At 35.2% G+C, this 15190-nt stretch overlaps 1 protein-coding gene across 5 annotated transcripts in view; it reads left to right on the forward strand.

Annotated features, from left to right (window-relative positions):
- The window catches only part of LOC101889061 (CUGBP Elav-like family member 2), a 335948-nt gene that overhangs the window by 135903 nt on the left and 184855 nt on the right, over positions 1-15190 (forward strand). For all 5 annotated transcript variants that reach the window (XM_059124555.1, XM_059124557.1, XM_059124556.1 and 2 more), the window contains exon 2: positions 2007-2398. In XM_059124555.1, coding sequence (XP_058980538.1) covers positions 2007-2398 — 392 coding nt within the window. The remainder of the gene's footprint in view (positions 1-2006; positions 2399-15190) is intronic.

Here is a 15190-nt window from a genome sequence, read left to right on the forward strand (position 1 = left end):
TATATCTGAAATCTGGTACTAAAGATTATTGGTGTGGAATGCCTATTACGCGTGTGAGGGTTATAGCTATATCTGAACCGATTTTCATCAAACTTGATCTACTATGATGAATTCAGTCGGATAAAGATATAAAAGACAAAAATATATATATGGATATATATAAAGATATATGTCGATAAAATTTTACAGAGGTATTTCTGGGCTGTATCTGATATCTGCTACCAAATATCATTGTTGTGTAATTCATATTACGCATGTAAGGGACTTAAAACCCCAAAATCGGATGAAACATATATATGGAAGCTATATGCACAACTGCACCGATCTTCGCCAAAATTAATGTATTTGTCTCATGTCATTTGGGCTAATTATCCCGAAATCAGTTGAAGATATATATAGAAGCTATATCTAAATTTTAACCGATTACCACCAATTTCAATAGGGTTCGTCCTTGTGCCAAACAAATATTGTTTGAAAAATTTCATCTCAATCGGAAAATAAATGCGACCTGCATTTTGTTCACAGAAACTCATGGACTGACATTCACAAATCGACTCAGGAAGTTATGCTGTGAAAATCCTCAAAAGTATCTTTGGGTCTATCTCGCTTCCTTCTCCATGTTACAAACAAATGCACAAAGACATTATACCCTTACCACTATGTGGTGTAGGGCTTAAAAACGGAGGCCAATGGACCTATTTTACATTGCATCTGGGGAAAAATAATACAATTAACCTCTTGAAAACTGAAGACAATAATCCCTCTTACAAATCACGCCCCACTTGTTTTAGTAGAAGTAATGGGATGTGTGAAATATGAAGAGAATCGGATGATTAATTAATTTGGTTTATGAGCATCATGGATATTCAAAATTTTGACCTTAGGCGGGGGAAGTATCAGAAGGAGTGGACCGATACATTCCATCTTCACAGCAGATCTTGTGTTAGCGAAAATAATGGGATGTGTAAAATATGAAGAGAACTGGATCCTTATTTCATATTTTATGATCGTTTTGGTTGTTCAAAAATCTGGTCCTTTGTTGGTGAGGTACCACAAGGGTTTCGCAGATATATATCATCATCACAACAGATCTTGTGTTAGCGAAACTTTTTGTATGTGTGAAATGTGAACAGAGCTGCATGTTTATTTCGCTTTTTTAAGCGTTTGATTTTTCAAACTTTTTAGCCCTATGTGGGAGAGGTACCAGAAGGAATGTCCCGATCTCTACCATCTGTATAATAAATCTTGTGTTGATGGAAATATTGAGATGTGCCAGTTATGAATGGAATCCGATGTTTATTTCGCTTTTTATGAACTTCATGAATATTCACAATTTTGACCCTTTGTGTGGGAGGTACCAGAGAGAATTGACCTATATATCCCATCTTCGCATCAGAACTTGCATGTGAATGTGAAAAATATGAAGACATTCTGACTTTTACATAACATTTTATAAGAGTAATATTTGTTAAAAAAATTGACCGATATTGTCCATTTTCGCATCTGACCTAGCACAGATGCAAATATTCGGATCTGCAAGGTATCATCGGGGGTAGACCGATATTGCCCATCTCCTATTTCGAACCAAGTTTGATAGTAATAGTACGATATACCAAGTTTGAAGCAAATCGAATATTCCCTTCAAGAGTTATCGTGTGCAGCAACCAGACGGACGGATGGAAACCCCTAGATCGATCCCAAGTTTCCTAACAACGATTTGGTACAAAGAGACCTAGTGTCTAAAACCGTTATTTTGATGACGCACGTTTTGGTCGTATTAAATGTTATATACTCTCTGTAGGCATATGGTTTCAGCAACATAAGCTTATCCTCATATGCCACTCAGCCTCTCAATCCTCTCTCAAGATTTTTAATAAATTTAGCAGCCTTGGTATTTTTTACAAAAGATGCCTTTTTTTAAAGACCCCATGAACTGATTGTAATATCTCTTTTCACACTAGCCTAGCATAATATTCATTATCCCCCCTTTCTTTCTCTTGTTTCAGTGCCTTTGGTATGAGTGACAAAAGCAGTACCACCAACAGCCTACCGAATAGTCCCATTCACAATAACAACAACAATACATCGTTGCTGAATAAAAACAATGCTGTCGCGAACCTGTGCAGCAACAACAACAATGCGAATGCCATCAATAATAACAACAACAACACGTGCAGTACAAATCGCAATCTGATGGTGGTGGACGGCGAATCATGCTTTCGCATGGACACCGATGGGCCGTTCCTGCGCGAAGAGCCCGATCCGGACAATATTAAAATGTTCGTTGGCCAGGTGCCAAAGTCGATGGATGAGGCTCAACTGCGTGCCATGTTCGAGGAATACGGGCCGGTGCATTCGATAAATGTGCTGCGCGACAAAGCCACCGGAATCAGTAAAGGTGAGTGGAGAAATGATTGTTTGGGAATAAAAAAAACCCTATTGATTTTGTATATATGTATATGTGTGTTTGCAAATGTGTGTATGTCCTTTGTAATAATGGAATAGCAGCATCATATTGCCCCTTTTTGCATTGTGTCGCAGTTTTTTGTTACACCTTGCCTGGGGCAACGAGGAACAACATTGTGTTGCAAGGTAGCTTGGCTGGTTGTCTACCTGCCTGCCAGCCAGCCAGCCTTGTTGCTTGCTTCCATTTATGCTGAAGTGATGATAATTTATTGTTTTTCACAAGATTTTTATTTAAAAATCATTTATAAAAATAAATTGTTTTCCCAGCCAGATTGCCGGACTGGTGTGCAAATATATATCAAATGCTTGTTGGTCCAGACGCTGCCGTATGAGATAGATGCATGGGCTTTTAATTTAATATTAAGAGGGTGGGAGAAAAAGTCACCATTAAATGTTGTTGAAGAGGTTGTTGGTAAGCAGGTCCTCCATGGATCTTCTAAGGGTACTAATGATAGAAGGGTACTACGGGTCTTCTGTAGACAAAAGACCAGTATTTCGATAGCTTAAAGATCTTCTGAAGGTCTTATAAAAATAGAAAAATGTATAGATTGATGAAAGAGTACTAACACATTTTCTATATATAGGAGAGCATCCTAGACGAAGAGCTTTTTAAGATATATTTTTTAGAGATCTACAGGGTGAGATAAAAAACTGCAACAAAGTTAAATGCCATAATTTTTAATTTTTTTAAATTTTATTGAATGAAAGCAAAAAGATCGATTAAACATCTTTAACACGTCTTCAATGGCAGGAGAGCTTCCTAGACAAAGAGCTTTTAAAGATATATTTTTTTTTATCAATAAGAGAGTTTTTATAGGTCTTATATAAACAGCATAGCTTTTGCAGATCTTATATCCACAAAAGTCTTTCACTAGTCTGAGATAAGTGAATGTAAAGGTCTTATATAGATAGAAGTCTATCCTCAATTCTCTTTTATAGCCTTTACTGGAGTCCTTTCTACAGAAATGCATTTAAAGGTCTTCTATAAATAATAGGCTTTAGTCATGGCGTTATAGGTAGAAGAGTTCATTCTAGTTTTTTAAAGGAAGAAGAGTTCTTCGAGGACTTTCGTCCATAGAAGGCTATCCTCAGGTTTTCTATTAATAAGAAAGCCTTTACAGGTCTTCTATAGACTAAGAAGCTTTTACCAGTACTATTTAGACAAAAAAACTCCAGGTCTTCTATCAATAAAAAAGCTTTTACAAGTCGAGCTATAAAGAGGCAGTTTATAGATATCAGGCTATTCTCAGATCATTTGCCGATAGATGAGCTTTACAGGTATTCAATAGAGAGACGAGCTTTCCAAGGTCTATAGAAAGAAGGCTTGCACAGACATAAGGGTGAGAATATCGGAAACGCTTTTTTGAATGGCTTAAGTCATAGACTGGCTTCATCGGAAAAGAACAAAGGAACGTAGGACCAAAATCGAACTAAGTAAACCTAAAACTCCTTTGTTCCTCTACAAAGAAGCCAGCCAATGACTTAAGCCAGTCAGAAAAGCATTTTATGTATCCTCACCTTAAGGCTTTCACCACTGGTAAAAGAGCTTTTAGAAGTCTTCTATAGACGGGAGAGCTTTTACAAGCTTTATATAGGCAAGAGCGTATCCTGAAACCCTCGCTTAAAAATATAGCTTTTCAATTAAGCTTTTATTAAGCTCATTATTAAGACATCACAGCGTTAAAGGTTTTCTATAGACAAAATACCTTGTGTAGGTAGAAGTCTTTTCATGGGTCTTCTATCAATACAAGAGCTTTCTAGGGTCTTATATAGACTTCTAAATCCCTTCTGTCAGAAAGAGAGAGCTTTTACAGGCATAGGAGAGAGAGAGGGGTTTTTAGAAGTATTCAATACACAGGCGAGCTTTTAAAAGTTTTCTATAGACATAAGGTTTTTCCAAGATCTTCTATAAATCGAAGAGCTTTTAAAGAAATATTGGAGGCAGCCTTGCCTTCAAAAATCTTTCAATAGACATACAACTTTCATCAGAACTTCTATCTTTAAATTAGCTTTTAGAGGTCTGCCAAAGTTGGAAGGGCTTTAAAGGGCATTAGATAGCCAGAAGTGTATCTACAGACCCTCTGTCACAAAATAATGATTTTAAAGGTCTTCTCTAGACAGACTAGTTGTTACAAGTGTTCTATAGACATAAAAGCTTTCAAGTTTTCTATAGATTAAAGACTTTCATCAAGGCTCCTATCGATAAAGGGCTTTTGGCAGAACTTTTTATTGATCTTTTGCGGGTTGCAGACCAGACGAGCTAATAAAGTTCTTAATATAAAGAAGAGCTTTTAAGACCTTCTGCCAATTAGTGAGCTTTTAGAGGTCATTTATACTTCTCTCTATTGAGAGCTTTCCGCCAAAAATAGAGCTTATAGAGATATTTTATAGATATTAAAGCTTTTACAGGTCTTCTACTATAGACAGAAGCGTTTATTCAGGCCTCCTTAAAAAGTCGTCTACAGGTCTTCTCTACACATACAATCTATAAGAGGCGTTCTATAGATATAAAAGCTTTAAAAGTTCTTTTAAACGCAAAAGGCTTTCACCAAGGCTCCTATCAATAAAAAGAGCTTTTAGAAGCATTTTATAAAAAGTCAAGCTTGCTGAGGTCCTCTATAAGTCGAAGAGCTTTTAAACGTTTTATATAAAGAGAAGAGTTTTTAGGGGCCTTCTATCTGTAAGTGAGCTTTTAGAGATCTTCTATAAAGAGAAGACGTTTTTAAATATCTTCTGTTGATAAGGGTTTTTTTAAATGTCTTCTATACTTCTATCTATTGAGAGCTTTCTGTCAATAAGAGATCTTTTAGGGATATTTTTCTCTAGACAGATAATCTATTAAAGGCGTTCTATAGATATAAAACCTCTCAGAGATCTTCTGAGGACAGAAATCTTTTACGCATCAATAACCGAACTTTTAGAAGAATTTTATAGAAAGACGAACTTTTTGAGGTTCTTTTTAAACTGTCTTTAATACTTCTCTCTATTGATAGCTTTCTGGCATGAAGATATAAAAGATTTTGCAGGTCTTCTTTAGACAAAAGGCTTTCCCCAGTTACTTTTTATGAAAGAGCTTTAAGAAACATTCTATAAAGAATAGATCCTTTAATGGCTTGCTGTCAATATGAGCTTTTAAGAGACTCCTGTAGGCATATAAGCTTATATAGGGGTTCTATCAAAAATAGGTTTCTCAATCTTTCCCACTTTATTCTTGAATGCCTTTGTATTCTTTAAATAAAAGAGCTTTTAACGGCTTTTAGACAATATGTGAGCTTATAGGGGCCTTTGAATGACTCTTATGGACAGAAGACCCTTTATAGGGGTTCTATTGATAAAAGGCCTATCATAATATTTTTATAGACGGAAGAGTTTTTATCAGGCCGTTTATAGGCAGAAAGCTTTCCCCAGAACTTCTGCCGATAAAGAATATTTTTAGCTATCTTCTATAGATTTAGAAAGCTACCACCTACTCCTCTTTCGATGAAAAGAGCTTTTACAGGCCTCCTATGGACTGATGAGGTTTTATAGTTTTTCAATAAGTGTAAAAGCTTTTAAAGGACATATAAGAGCTTTAAAAGACATAGAAAAAAGCCTTTCATCGGAACTTCTATTAACAAGATAGCTTTTACATGTATTCTCTAGACGAAGAGCTTTTACCACAATGTTTTCATCAGGACTTCTTTTGAAAGGACTAATGAGCTTTTACATGTATTCTCTAGACGAAGAGTTTTTACCACAAAGTTTTCATCAGGACTTCTTTTGAAAGGAGACCCTTTATAATAAACAGAGAACATTTTACAACTCTGGCTTCTGAAAATGACTTTCCACAGCTCTTTTTTTACAGATTGAAAACCCTTCATTGGTCTTCTGTGGAATATAGAGTTCTTCAATGAAAAGGGTGTATTTTACAGGTCTTCTATTGAAGGACTTACTTTTTCTGACTTTTACAGGTCTCCTATAGACTGATAAGCTTTTACAGTTTTACTGTAGACAGGAGAACTTCAATGGACAAAAGGTTTCCATCAGAATTTCTATCAATAAAAGAGCTTTTACATGTCTTCTCTAGACGAATAGCTTTTACCTGAAAACTCTGCTCATCTTTTGCAGATAGAATAGCTTTCGTAGTTCGACCATGGATAGAAGGCAACTTACCCGTCTTTAAAGAAAAATACCTTGATATATATTCTAGGAATAGAATACCTTTTTATACCCTCCACCATACTATGGAGGGTATATTAATTTTGTCATTCCGAAATATTAATCTTAGACCCAACAAAGTAGACGATTAGCCATGTCCGTCTGTCTGTCTGTTGTAATCACGCTATCTTTCGAACGAATTGAGATAGAAGCCTTAAAGTTTGCACACATGTTTATTTTGGGCCATGTACGTCCACGTTTTCATATAGCCCCCATATAACGATACCTCTCAATATTCGGTATATTGATGATTCTGATATTCACCGGAATTGTTTAATATTTGGCATTTGAAGTTCGAAATGGATACTACAGCCTATGCCTGAAAATTGTCTGTGCAAGTCCACGTCTTCGTATAGCCCCCATATAACGGTACCTCCCTATATTCGGTATTATGATGATTTTAGCGACACTATTCACCGGAATTGTTTTAAATGTAGTGTTTGAAGTTCGAAATAGATATTTCAGCCTAAGGCAGAAAATTGTCTATACAGATCCACGTCTTCGCATAGCCCCCATACAACGGCACCTCCCGATATTCGGTAATTTGATGATTTTAGCGACATTATTCACCGTAATTCTTTCAAATGTGTTTGAAGTTTGAGATGAATACTACAGCCTACGACAGAAAATCGTCTGTGCAGGTCCAGGTCTTCGTATAGCTCCTATATAACGGTACCTCCCTATATACGATATTTTGATGATTTTAGCTACATTATTCAACGTTTATTTCAAGTTTCGAATTTGAATATGGTAATGGCTTGTGACAAACAATGCCTATGTAGGTGCACGTCGTACAGGCCCTAATATAACGGCTATATTCGGCATTTTTAAAATTAATTTTCGGCGAATGTTATTTTTTTTTTAAATTTTCAATATCGTTCTAAATGGTGGAGGGTATTCAAAGTTCGGCCCGGCCGAACTTACTGCTTTTTTACTTGTTATGTCTTCTATGGAAAAAAAGAAAATTTATTTAGATCTTCAATGGAAAGTTTTCTTTTTGAAGTTCTCTTAAAAATGAAAGACTTTACAAAGAATGTATGGGAATAATAAAATCTCTCTGGTTTTCAGTGGAGGACCCCTGCAGGTCTCCAATAAGTGAAGCACTTCCTTCATATCTTTTCCAAAAACATAAGATATTTCACAGGTTTTCTATATATAATAATAATAATCTGGCGCACATAGAAGCCTGAATTTTTACTTCCAAGAAGGCGGCCATCTATGCTAATTCCACGAGTTTTACTTTTAAGAATTTAAATAATCCAAATTTTTGAGTTTGCTATGTAAACACCCCTCTTAGGTTTTTCATCCTAAAAACCCCCACCATAAACCTTCCCCCCCACTTTTGTTTTGTAACCATCCAAAAGATATCAATTTCTTTTTGCACACTTCACTAACTGTCTGGACATTTGGTCTTTTGTATTTGTTTACTGTCTAAAACAAACAAACCCACAACAACAACAACAACAACGAGAGAAATAATGAAATGTATCTTATCTCCATAATTTAATTAATTGTTCAAGCAGAAAATCAAGAAGAATAACAAGAAGAAGGCAACAAAACCAAAAAAACGAGGCAAAAGGACGAGATAATAATGCAAAAAATAAACAGCTATTATAACGCCTTAAACAAATACACCCACGCACACAACTCACACATACACTCAGACACCCTCATACAGCCAAACAAACAATGAATGAAAGAAGCCTAGACACGAGTAGTTGATGTCATTAACAGAACTCAGGGTTCGCCTTCATCGTTTGTTAAAAATTGATTTGAAAAGGTTGAGTACCAACCAACCAACCAGTCAGTCAGGCTGGCTGTCTGTCTGTCTGTCAGTGTTGATAGATGGACATATGGAAAATATAATTTGTTATTTTCGTATTTTTTTCTTCTGTTCTTTTCCAACCCACTAACATATATCGGACGGCCGGCCGGCCAGCCAGCCCACCCATGATGAAGTGCGAGGCTCACAATGATATGCATTAGCAATAGGGTGGTGTAGCATCATGCCAGTGGGCGTTGTAACAAAGGCTTTTTGTAATATCTAAGGCATTTATTTCATAAATGTGTCAAAAGCAGCCGTAACAGCATTTAATGTTGTGTTATTAATTAATTCGAAATAAGTAGAGTGAAATGAGATTTTTCAAAAAAGGGGTTTCTTTATTTAAATAAATTGTGTGAAAATTTAAAACACTTCTTAAGCCTAAAGGTTAATTTTTTTTCTTAAGAAAAATAAAATCCCTTTTTAATATTTGCTAACAAGAATTATTTTTTATGTGTTTGTTTTCTCATATGGAATTATTTTTATTTGCAAAACAATTTTGAAAGAGAAGGGCCAAACGAATCATCCTCTTGTATTCATTCCTTTAAACTGGATCTCTGTTAAGCCCATTCGGAAGCTCATATGGTCGCCTATAACCATAAAATCGAATTAAGTTGTATATCGAAGGTATATAAAAATCTGAATCAGAGGAGTATCGATAAAATTTGGCAGAGGTATTTTCGAGCTGTATCTGATGTCCGGTATCAAATATCCTTGTTGTGGAATGCATATTACGCAGTTAACACCAAATCGGATGAAACATGGAAGCTATAGCTATATCTGAACTGATTTTCACCAAAATTTGAAGCACTTGCTAAATTCCGTCGGAATTGCCAAAATTTAGTCCATTTGGGCTGATATTAGCCAGTTGGTGCACAAAAAACCTGACGTCGCATAAAGATATACATGGGAGCTATTTCCAATTCTGAACCCATCTTGACAAAATTTCAGGCACTCAGTTCAGATCTGCACCTGATACCCGGCACAAAAAATCATATGGAGTGCATATTGCGCATGTGAGGGACATAAAACCAATTCGGATAAAATAAATAAATAAATCAATAAATTAAGTGTACTTGCTTCTAGACTAAATTCGGTTGGATGTGCCAAAATTCAGGTCACTAGAACAGATATTGGCCATTTGGTGCGCAAATAATCCGAAATCAGCTATATATATATATATATATATATGAGAGCTATATCTATATTTGAACCGATTCTCATCATTTTCAATAGGTTTCGTTTATGGGCCAAACAAATACAGGGTGAGATAAAAAAAATCTGCAACAAAGTCAAACGACATAACTTTTACTTTTTTTTTAAATTCTATTCAATGAAAGCAAAAAATGTCGGAAATGGCATCAAATTTTAAAATAAGTTTAGATTTGTTGAAATTGGTCACCTTTGGCACGAATTATGGCCTTCAAACGGCCAATGACGCCGCTTCCCGTATGGTGCTCTGCGGTATTTTGGCCAATTCTTTCGAAGCTCCTGCTTGAGGTGATCGACACTTTGGTATTTTTTAATGCCAACCTTGCTTTTCAAAATACTCCAGACACAATAGTCCAACGGATTGGTATCCGGAAATTTTGGTGGCCATTGTGCGCTGGAAGTGAAGCAAGGAACCTCAGTTTGCAACCATTCCCTGGTGGCGCGTTCTGAGTGCCAGGGTTCTGAGTCCTATTGGAATGTCCAAGGTCTGCGGCCAAAATATTTGCATGCCCAAGACTTTAACACACCCTCCAGAATATTTTCGCAATAATATGCGGCATTTATTCTGATGCCACTGTCGATTAATACGAGCGGAGATCGACTATCAGCTGTTATGGCGGCCCACACCATCACAATGGCCCGTGTTTGAGTTCTGGTGGCCAACCGAAGATGCACATTTTCAACTGACCTCTTTTGCATGTATACACGATCATTTTGTTTGTTTGCAAACTGCAGGACAACGAACGTTCTCTCATCGGATAAAACCAAATTCGGCAGTTCACCACTTTCGACCAAGCGAAGCAAATATTTAGCTCTTTTGAGCAAGCTAATTTTTCAATATTTTTCGAATGGAATATTGCTATATGTTCAGCTCCCAAGCCATTTTTTCGGCCACTGCGACGATCAAGTCGTTTCTTTACTTTTCGAACCATTTCTGCTGTTGTTATTGCTTTTTTCCGTCCATTTCCTTGACGTCAGGCTACGCTATCAGTATCACGGTAACGAGCGATGGTCACAAGACACAAAAGATTTATTCACATTTAAATGCTGGGGTACTCTAACGAGATCCACTTGTGTTTTTCCAGCCAAATATAAAGAAATCAAACTATCACGCTTGAATTCCACCACGAATAACTTTTTTTCTGGAAAATTCTCACCAAAATGCTTTTGTACTCTTGTAAGCAGTATAATTAGCTGTTACTGGAATAATTTTAACAGCTGTCGGACGAGTGGCTTAAAAATGAGAGCAGTCTGAAGTTGGTGCAGTTTTTTCATCTAACCCTGTATATACTCTTCATAACAGATCTTTTGTTAGTATGTATAATGGGATGTGTGAAATATGAAGAGAACCGGATGCTTATTTCGGATTCTTTAATCGTTTTGTTTATTCAAGACTTTGACCCTTCGTGGGTTACCTCCCCCAGAAGAAATGGTCCAACCCCTCCCATCTATATGTAGTATATTGTGTTGATAGAAATATATAGACGTACCAAGTCTGAATGGATATTCAATATTTCAAAATTTGGACCCTTTGTGGGGTAGCTACTAGAAGTAGTGAACCGATATATCCCATCTTCACAGCAGATGTTCTGTTAAAACAAATAATGGGATATGTGAAATATGAGACTCTTTGTGGCGGAGATATTAGAAGGAGTGGACTGATATATTCCATCTTCACACCAAACTGTGGATTAATACAAACATTGTGATGTGCGTAATTTGAAGAGAATCGAATTCTTACATCTCATTTTATAAGAGTTATCCTTTATTATTCTGTGCAGTAATATATATATATATATAGATATATATATAGATATATATAGATATATATAGATATATATATATATATATATATATATATATATATATATATATATATATATATATATATATATATATATATATATATATATATATATATATATATATATATATATATATATTTTTTTTTTTTTTTTTTTTTTTGGTACCAGAAGAGTGGACCTAACACGATCTACAATAATACCAAGTTTGGACCAAATCGGATATACCCTTCGAGAGTTGTCCTGCGCACCAGCCAGCCAGGCAGACGGGCGTCGAGATCGACTCCAAATGTCCTGAAACTGATTTGATCCGAAGAGACCTAGGGTCTAAAATCGTTATTTCAATGAAACAAGTTTTGGCCTCTGTAGTCATATGGCTGAGGGTATACAAACAAGTAAAAACCAGTAAAGAAAGTCTTAAAGTGGGGCGGGGCCGACTTTATGATACCCTACACCACTTTGCTAATTTTGTAGAGCTCCGCAGAACAATTAAAAGTTTTTATGGGAGAATTCATTCATACACGCTATGATAATAATTATAATTTAAAGTTCAAAGGACTAAATATGCCGAAGCATTTGTATCTTTTAAATTCGGACTTGTATTGACCATTTGGTGCACAATTAATTTGAAATCGGATAAAAATATATATGGGAGCTATATCCAAATCGGAACCGATCTCGATAAAATTTGGCAAAGATATTTCTGAGCTGTGTTTGATATATTCCCCTGAATATCGTTGTTACGGAGTGCATATATAAATATAAATATAACAAATCGAATGAACAGTATATATGGGAGCTATAGCTATATCTGAACCGATTTCGATCAAATTTGGCATACTCATTCTCAGGTCTAATTTGGTTGTATGTGCAAAATTCCATACTATTCGGGCTGATATTACACGTTTAGTGCACAATAAAAATCAAATCGGACGAAGATATATATGGGAGCTGTATCTAAATTTTGATCGATTATCTCCAATTTCAAGAGGGTTTATCCTTGGGCCATACAAATGATTTGTGCAAAATTTCATCTGGATAAGGCAATAAATGCGAACTGTACTTTGTTTACAAAAATAAATGGACAGACGGACGGACGGACATGAATAAACCGACTCAGAATGTGATTCTATGCAGATCATCAAAAGGAACTATGGGTCTATCTCGTTTCCTTTAGCCTGTTAAAAAGAAATGCACAAAGACATAATATCCTGACCACCTTGTGGTGTAGGGTAGAAACATTGAATTCGGCCCGGCCGTGTCTATGCAGAAAATTTTATACTACAAAGATTGTTATCTATTGAGAGTCTTAAGAACAAAATTTGAAATATATGCGCGGGAAAATGTGACTAGTATTATTAAAGTGCCGAATTTCGATGTTCGCTATATATTCCTTATGTCTTTTATAAACATCTAAAAGGACATAAGCAATAGCTTTTTCTTTCGAAAATAGGGTGTTTTCTAACTTCCATATTTCCCAAAAGACATATATTTGTTTCCTTTGGAACGATTTTTTCTAGTGTACAACCTTCACATGAACTTATTATTCAAATCTAAATTACTACCATTTCACGCTATTTAAAGGCCTCATTAGCTATCCTTAATCACTGTTCTCGCCATTATTCGCATTTTTTCTAGTTGTTTTTGTTTTTTTTTATTCCCACTTATTATTCCATCAGGAATTTATGAAGCAGACGACTGACTCATTTATGGCCGTCCGTAAATGCCATTGCCACGCACACACACACACATTGTGGCACTTTATAAATTTTAATTAAATTAGCCACAAAACTATTTGCGCTGTGCGGTTTAATAATGCAAAGCTGGGGTCGTTTTGGTGGCAAAAAGCCCAACACTGCGACATGGATAGCATTCCGTTTTTTTTAACAACAACAGCAAGAACAATGAAAATAACAAACACTGCAATAACAAAATAAGTCACTCAATATCAACTCACGCACGCACACTAACACACACACGCACACACTTATATTCAAACGACAAAATCCTAGATGTCTGAAAAGTTTGCGACACCAAGCAAAATGCGAAAAAAACAAGAAGAATCTGAAAAAAAAATCCCCAAAAACTTCTGATGAATATTAAAAATGTGGACATAACTTGGCCTTTAAGAAGCGGACGAAAGGGAGAGGGAAAGAGAAAGACAGAGCGAGAGAGAGGGGGCATGGAAGACATTATGAATTTGGAGAATTTTCATTAAAGTTGATTACATTCTTCTCCATGGCTTTAACGAAGTGCCATAATCTGGTCATGTGTGTGTGGGTGTGCGTGGATGGCCGCCAGCCGCTCAATTGCCATAGATTGACAATCATTGAAGGATGATGGATGAATGGATGACCTATCAAATCGACTTAATAAACATATTTTATGACATTTAGGATAGTTAAAAGAATAGAGAGTAGACTGGTTTTTATGTTGGCCAAAATTACGGGTAGAGGCGGACTAGATTCCCAAGGCACAAGATATTTTTGGCTCTTCTTGCTTCTCAACTTCGAGAAAATAAGGGGATTAGATATTTCCTCCCCATTTTCCATGCCATAGTTTCATGACCACGTCAATGACTCGGTCTTTGATTTATGGCCGTCTGTCAATGTCAAGGCCAATAACATTGTTGAGGTATTTGTTTTTGGTTTCACTACATCAATACAAGTTTATTCAATTCATTTTACGATTATTAGAAGTCTATATGGATTCTACCAGAATATAAATGCCATTACTTCGGTTATTTCTAATGGTCCTTTTTATGATAAGATTTGGTGCGTTACGAAATTGTTATGAAGACACGTGTCATTAATTTGAAATTAATTTCATTGGACAGCTGGTCAAATGATGAATTATGAAAAAAAATAATTTCAAGGATCCAAGGACGAATAAAATAGGATTTACAACAAATATTTTTGCAAGGACCTATAATCGTGGGTTTTTCAAAGAATATTTTTTAAGGATCTTTAAACGTGGATTTTTTAAAGAATATTTTTTCAAGGTTCAATAGACGTGGATTTTTTAAAAAATATTTTTTCAAGGTTCAATAGACGTGGGTTTTTTAAAAAATATTTTTTCAAGGAACAAAAAAACATGGATTTTTGAAAAATACTTTTTTAAGGACCAATAAACATGGATTTTTTAAAGAATATTTTTTCAAGGACTAATAAACGTGGATTTTTTAAAGAATATTTTTTCAAGGACCTCCCAATAAATAAACATGGATTTTTAAAGAATATTTTTTTCAAGGACCAATAAACGAGGATTTTTAAAGAATATTTTTTCAAGGACCAATAAACGTGGATTTTTTAAAGAATATTTTTTCAAGGACCAATAAACCTGGATTTTTAAAGAATATTTTTTCAAGGACCAATAAACCTGGATTTTTAAATAATATTTTTTCAAGGACCAATAAACGTGGATTTTTTAACGAATATTTTTTCAAGGACCAATAAACGTGGATTTTTTAGAGAATATTTTTTCAAGAATTTTTTTTTAAAGAATATTTTTTCAAGGACCAACGTGGATTTTTTAACGAATATTTTTTCAAGGACCAATAAACGCGGATTTTTTAACGAATATTTTTTCAAGGACTAATAAACGTGGATTTTTTAGAGAATATTTTTTCAAGGACCAATAAACGTGGATTTTTAAAGGATATTTTTTCAAGGACCAATTAACGTGGATTTTT

The sequence above is a fragment of the Musca domestica genome, unplaced genomic scaffold (assembly GCF_030504385.1).
Source record: "Musca domestica strain aabys unplaced genomic scaffold, Musca_domestica.polishedcontigs.V.1.1 3, whole genome shotgun sequence".
NCBI lineage: Eukaryota > Metazoa > Arthropoda > Insecta > Diptera > Muscidae > Musca > Musca domestica.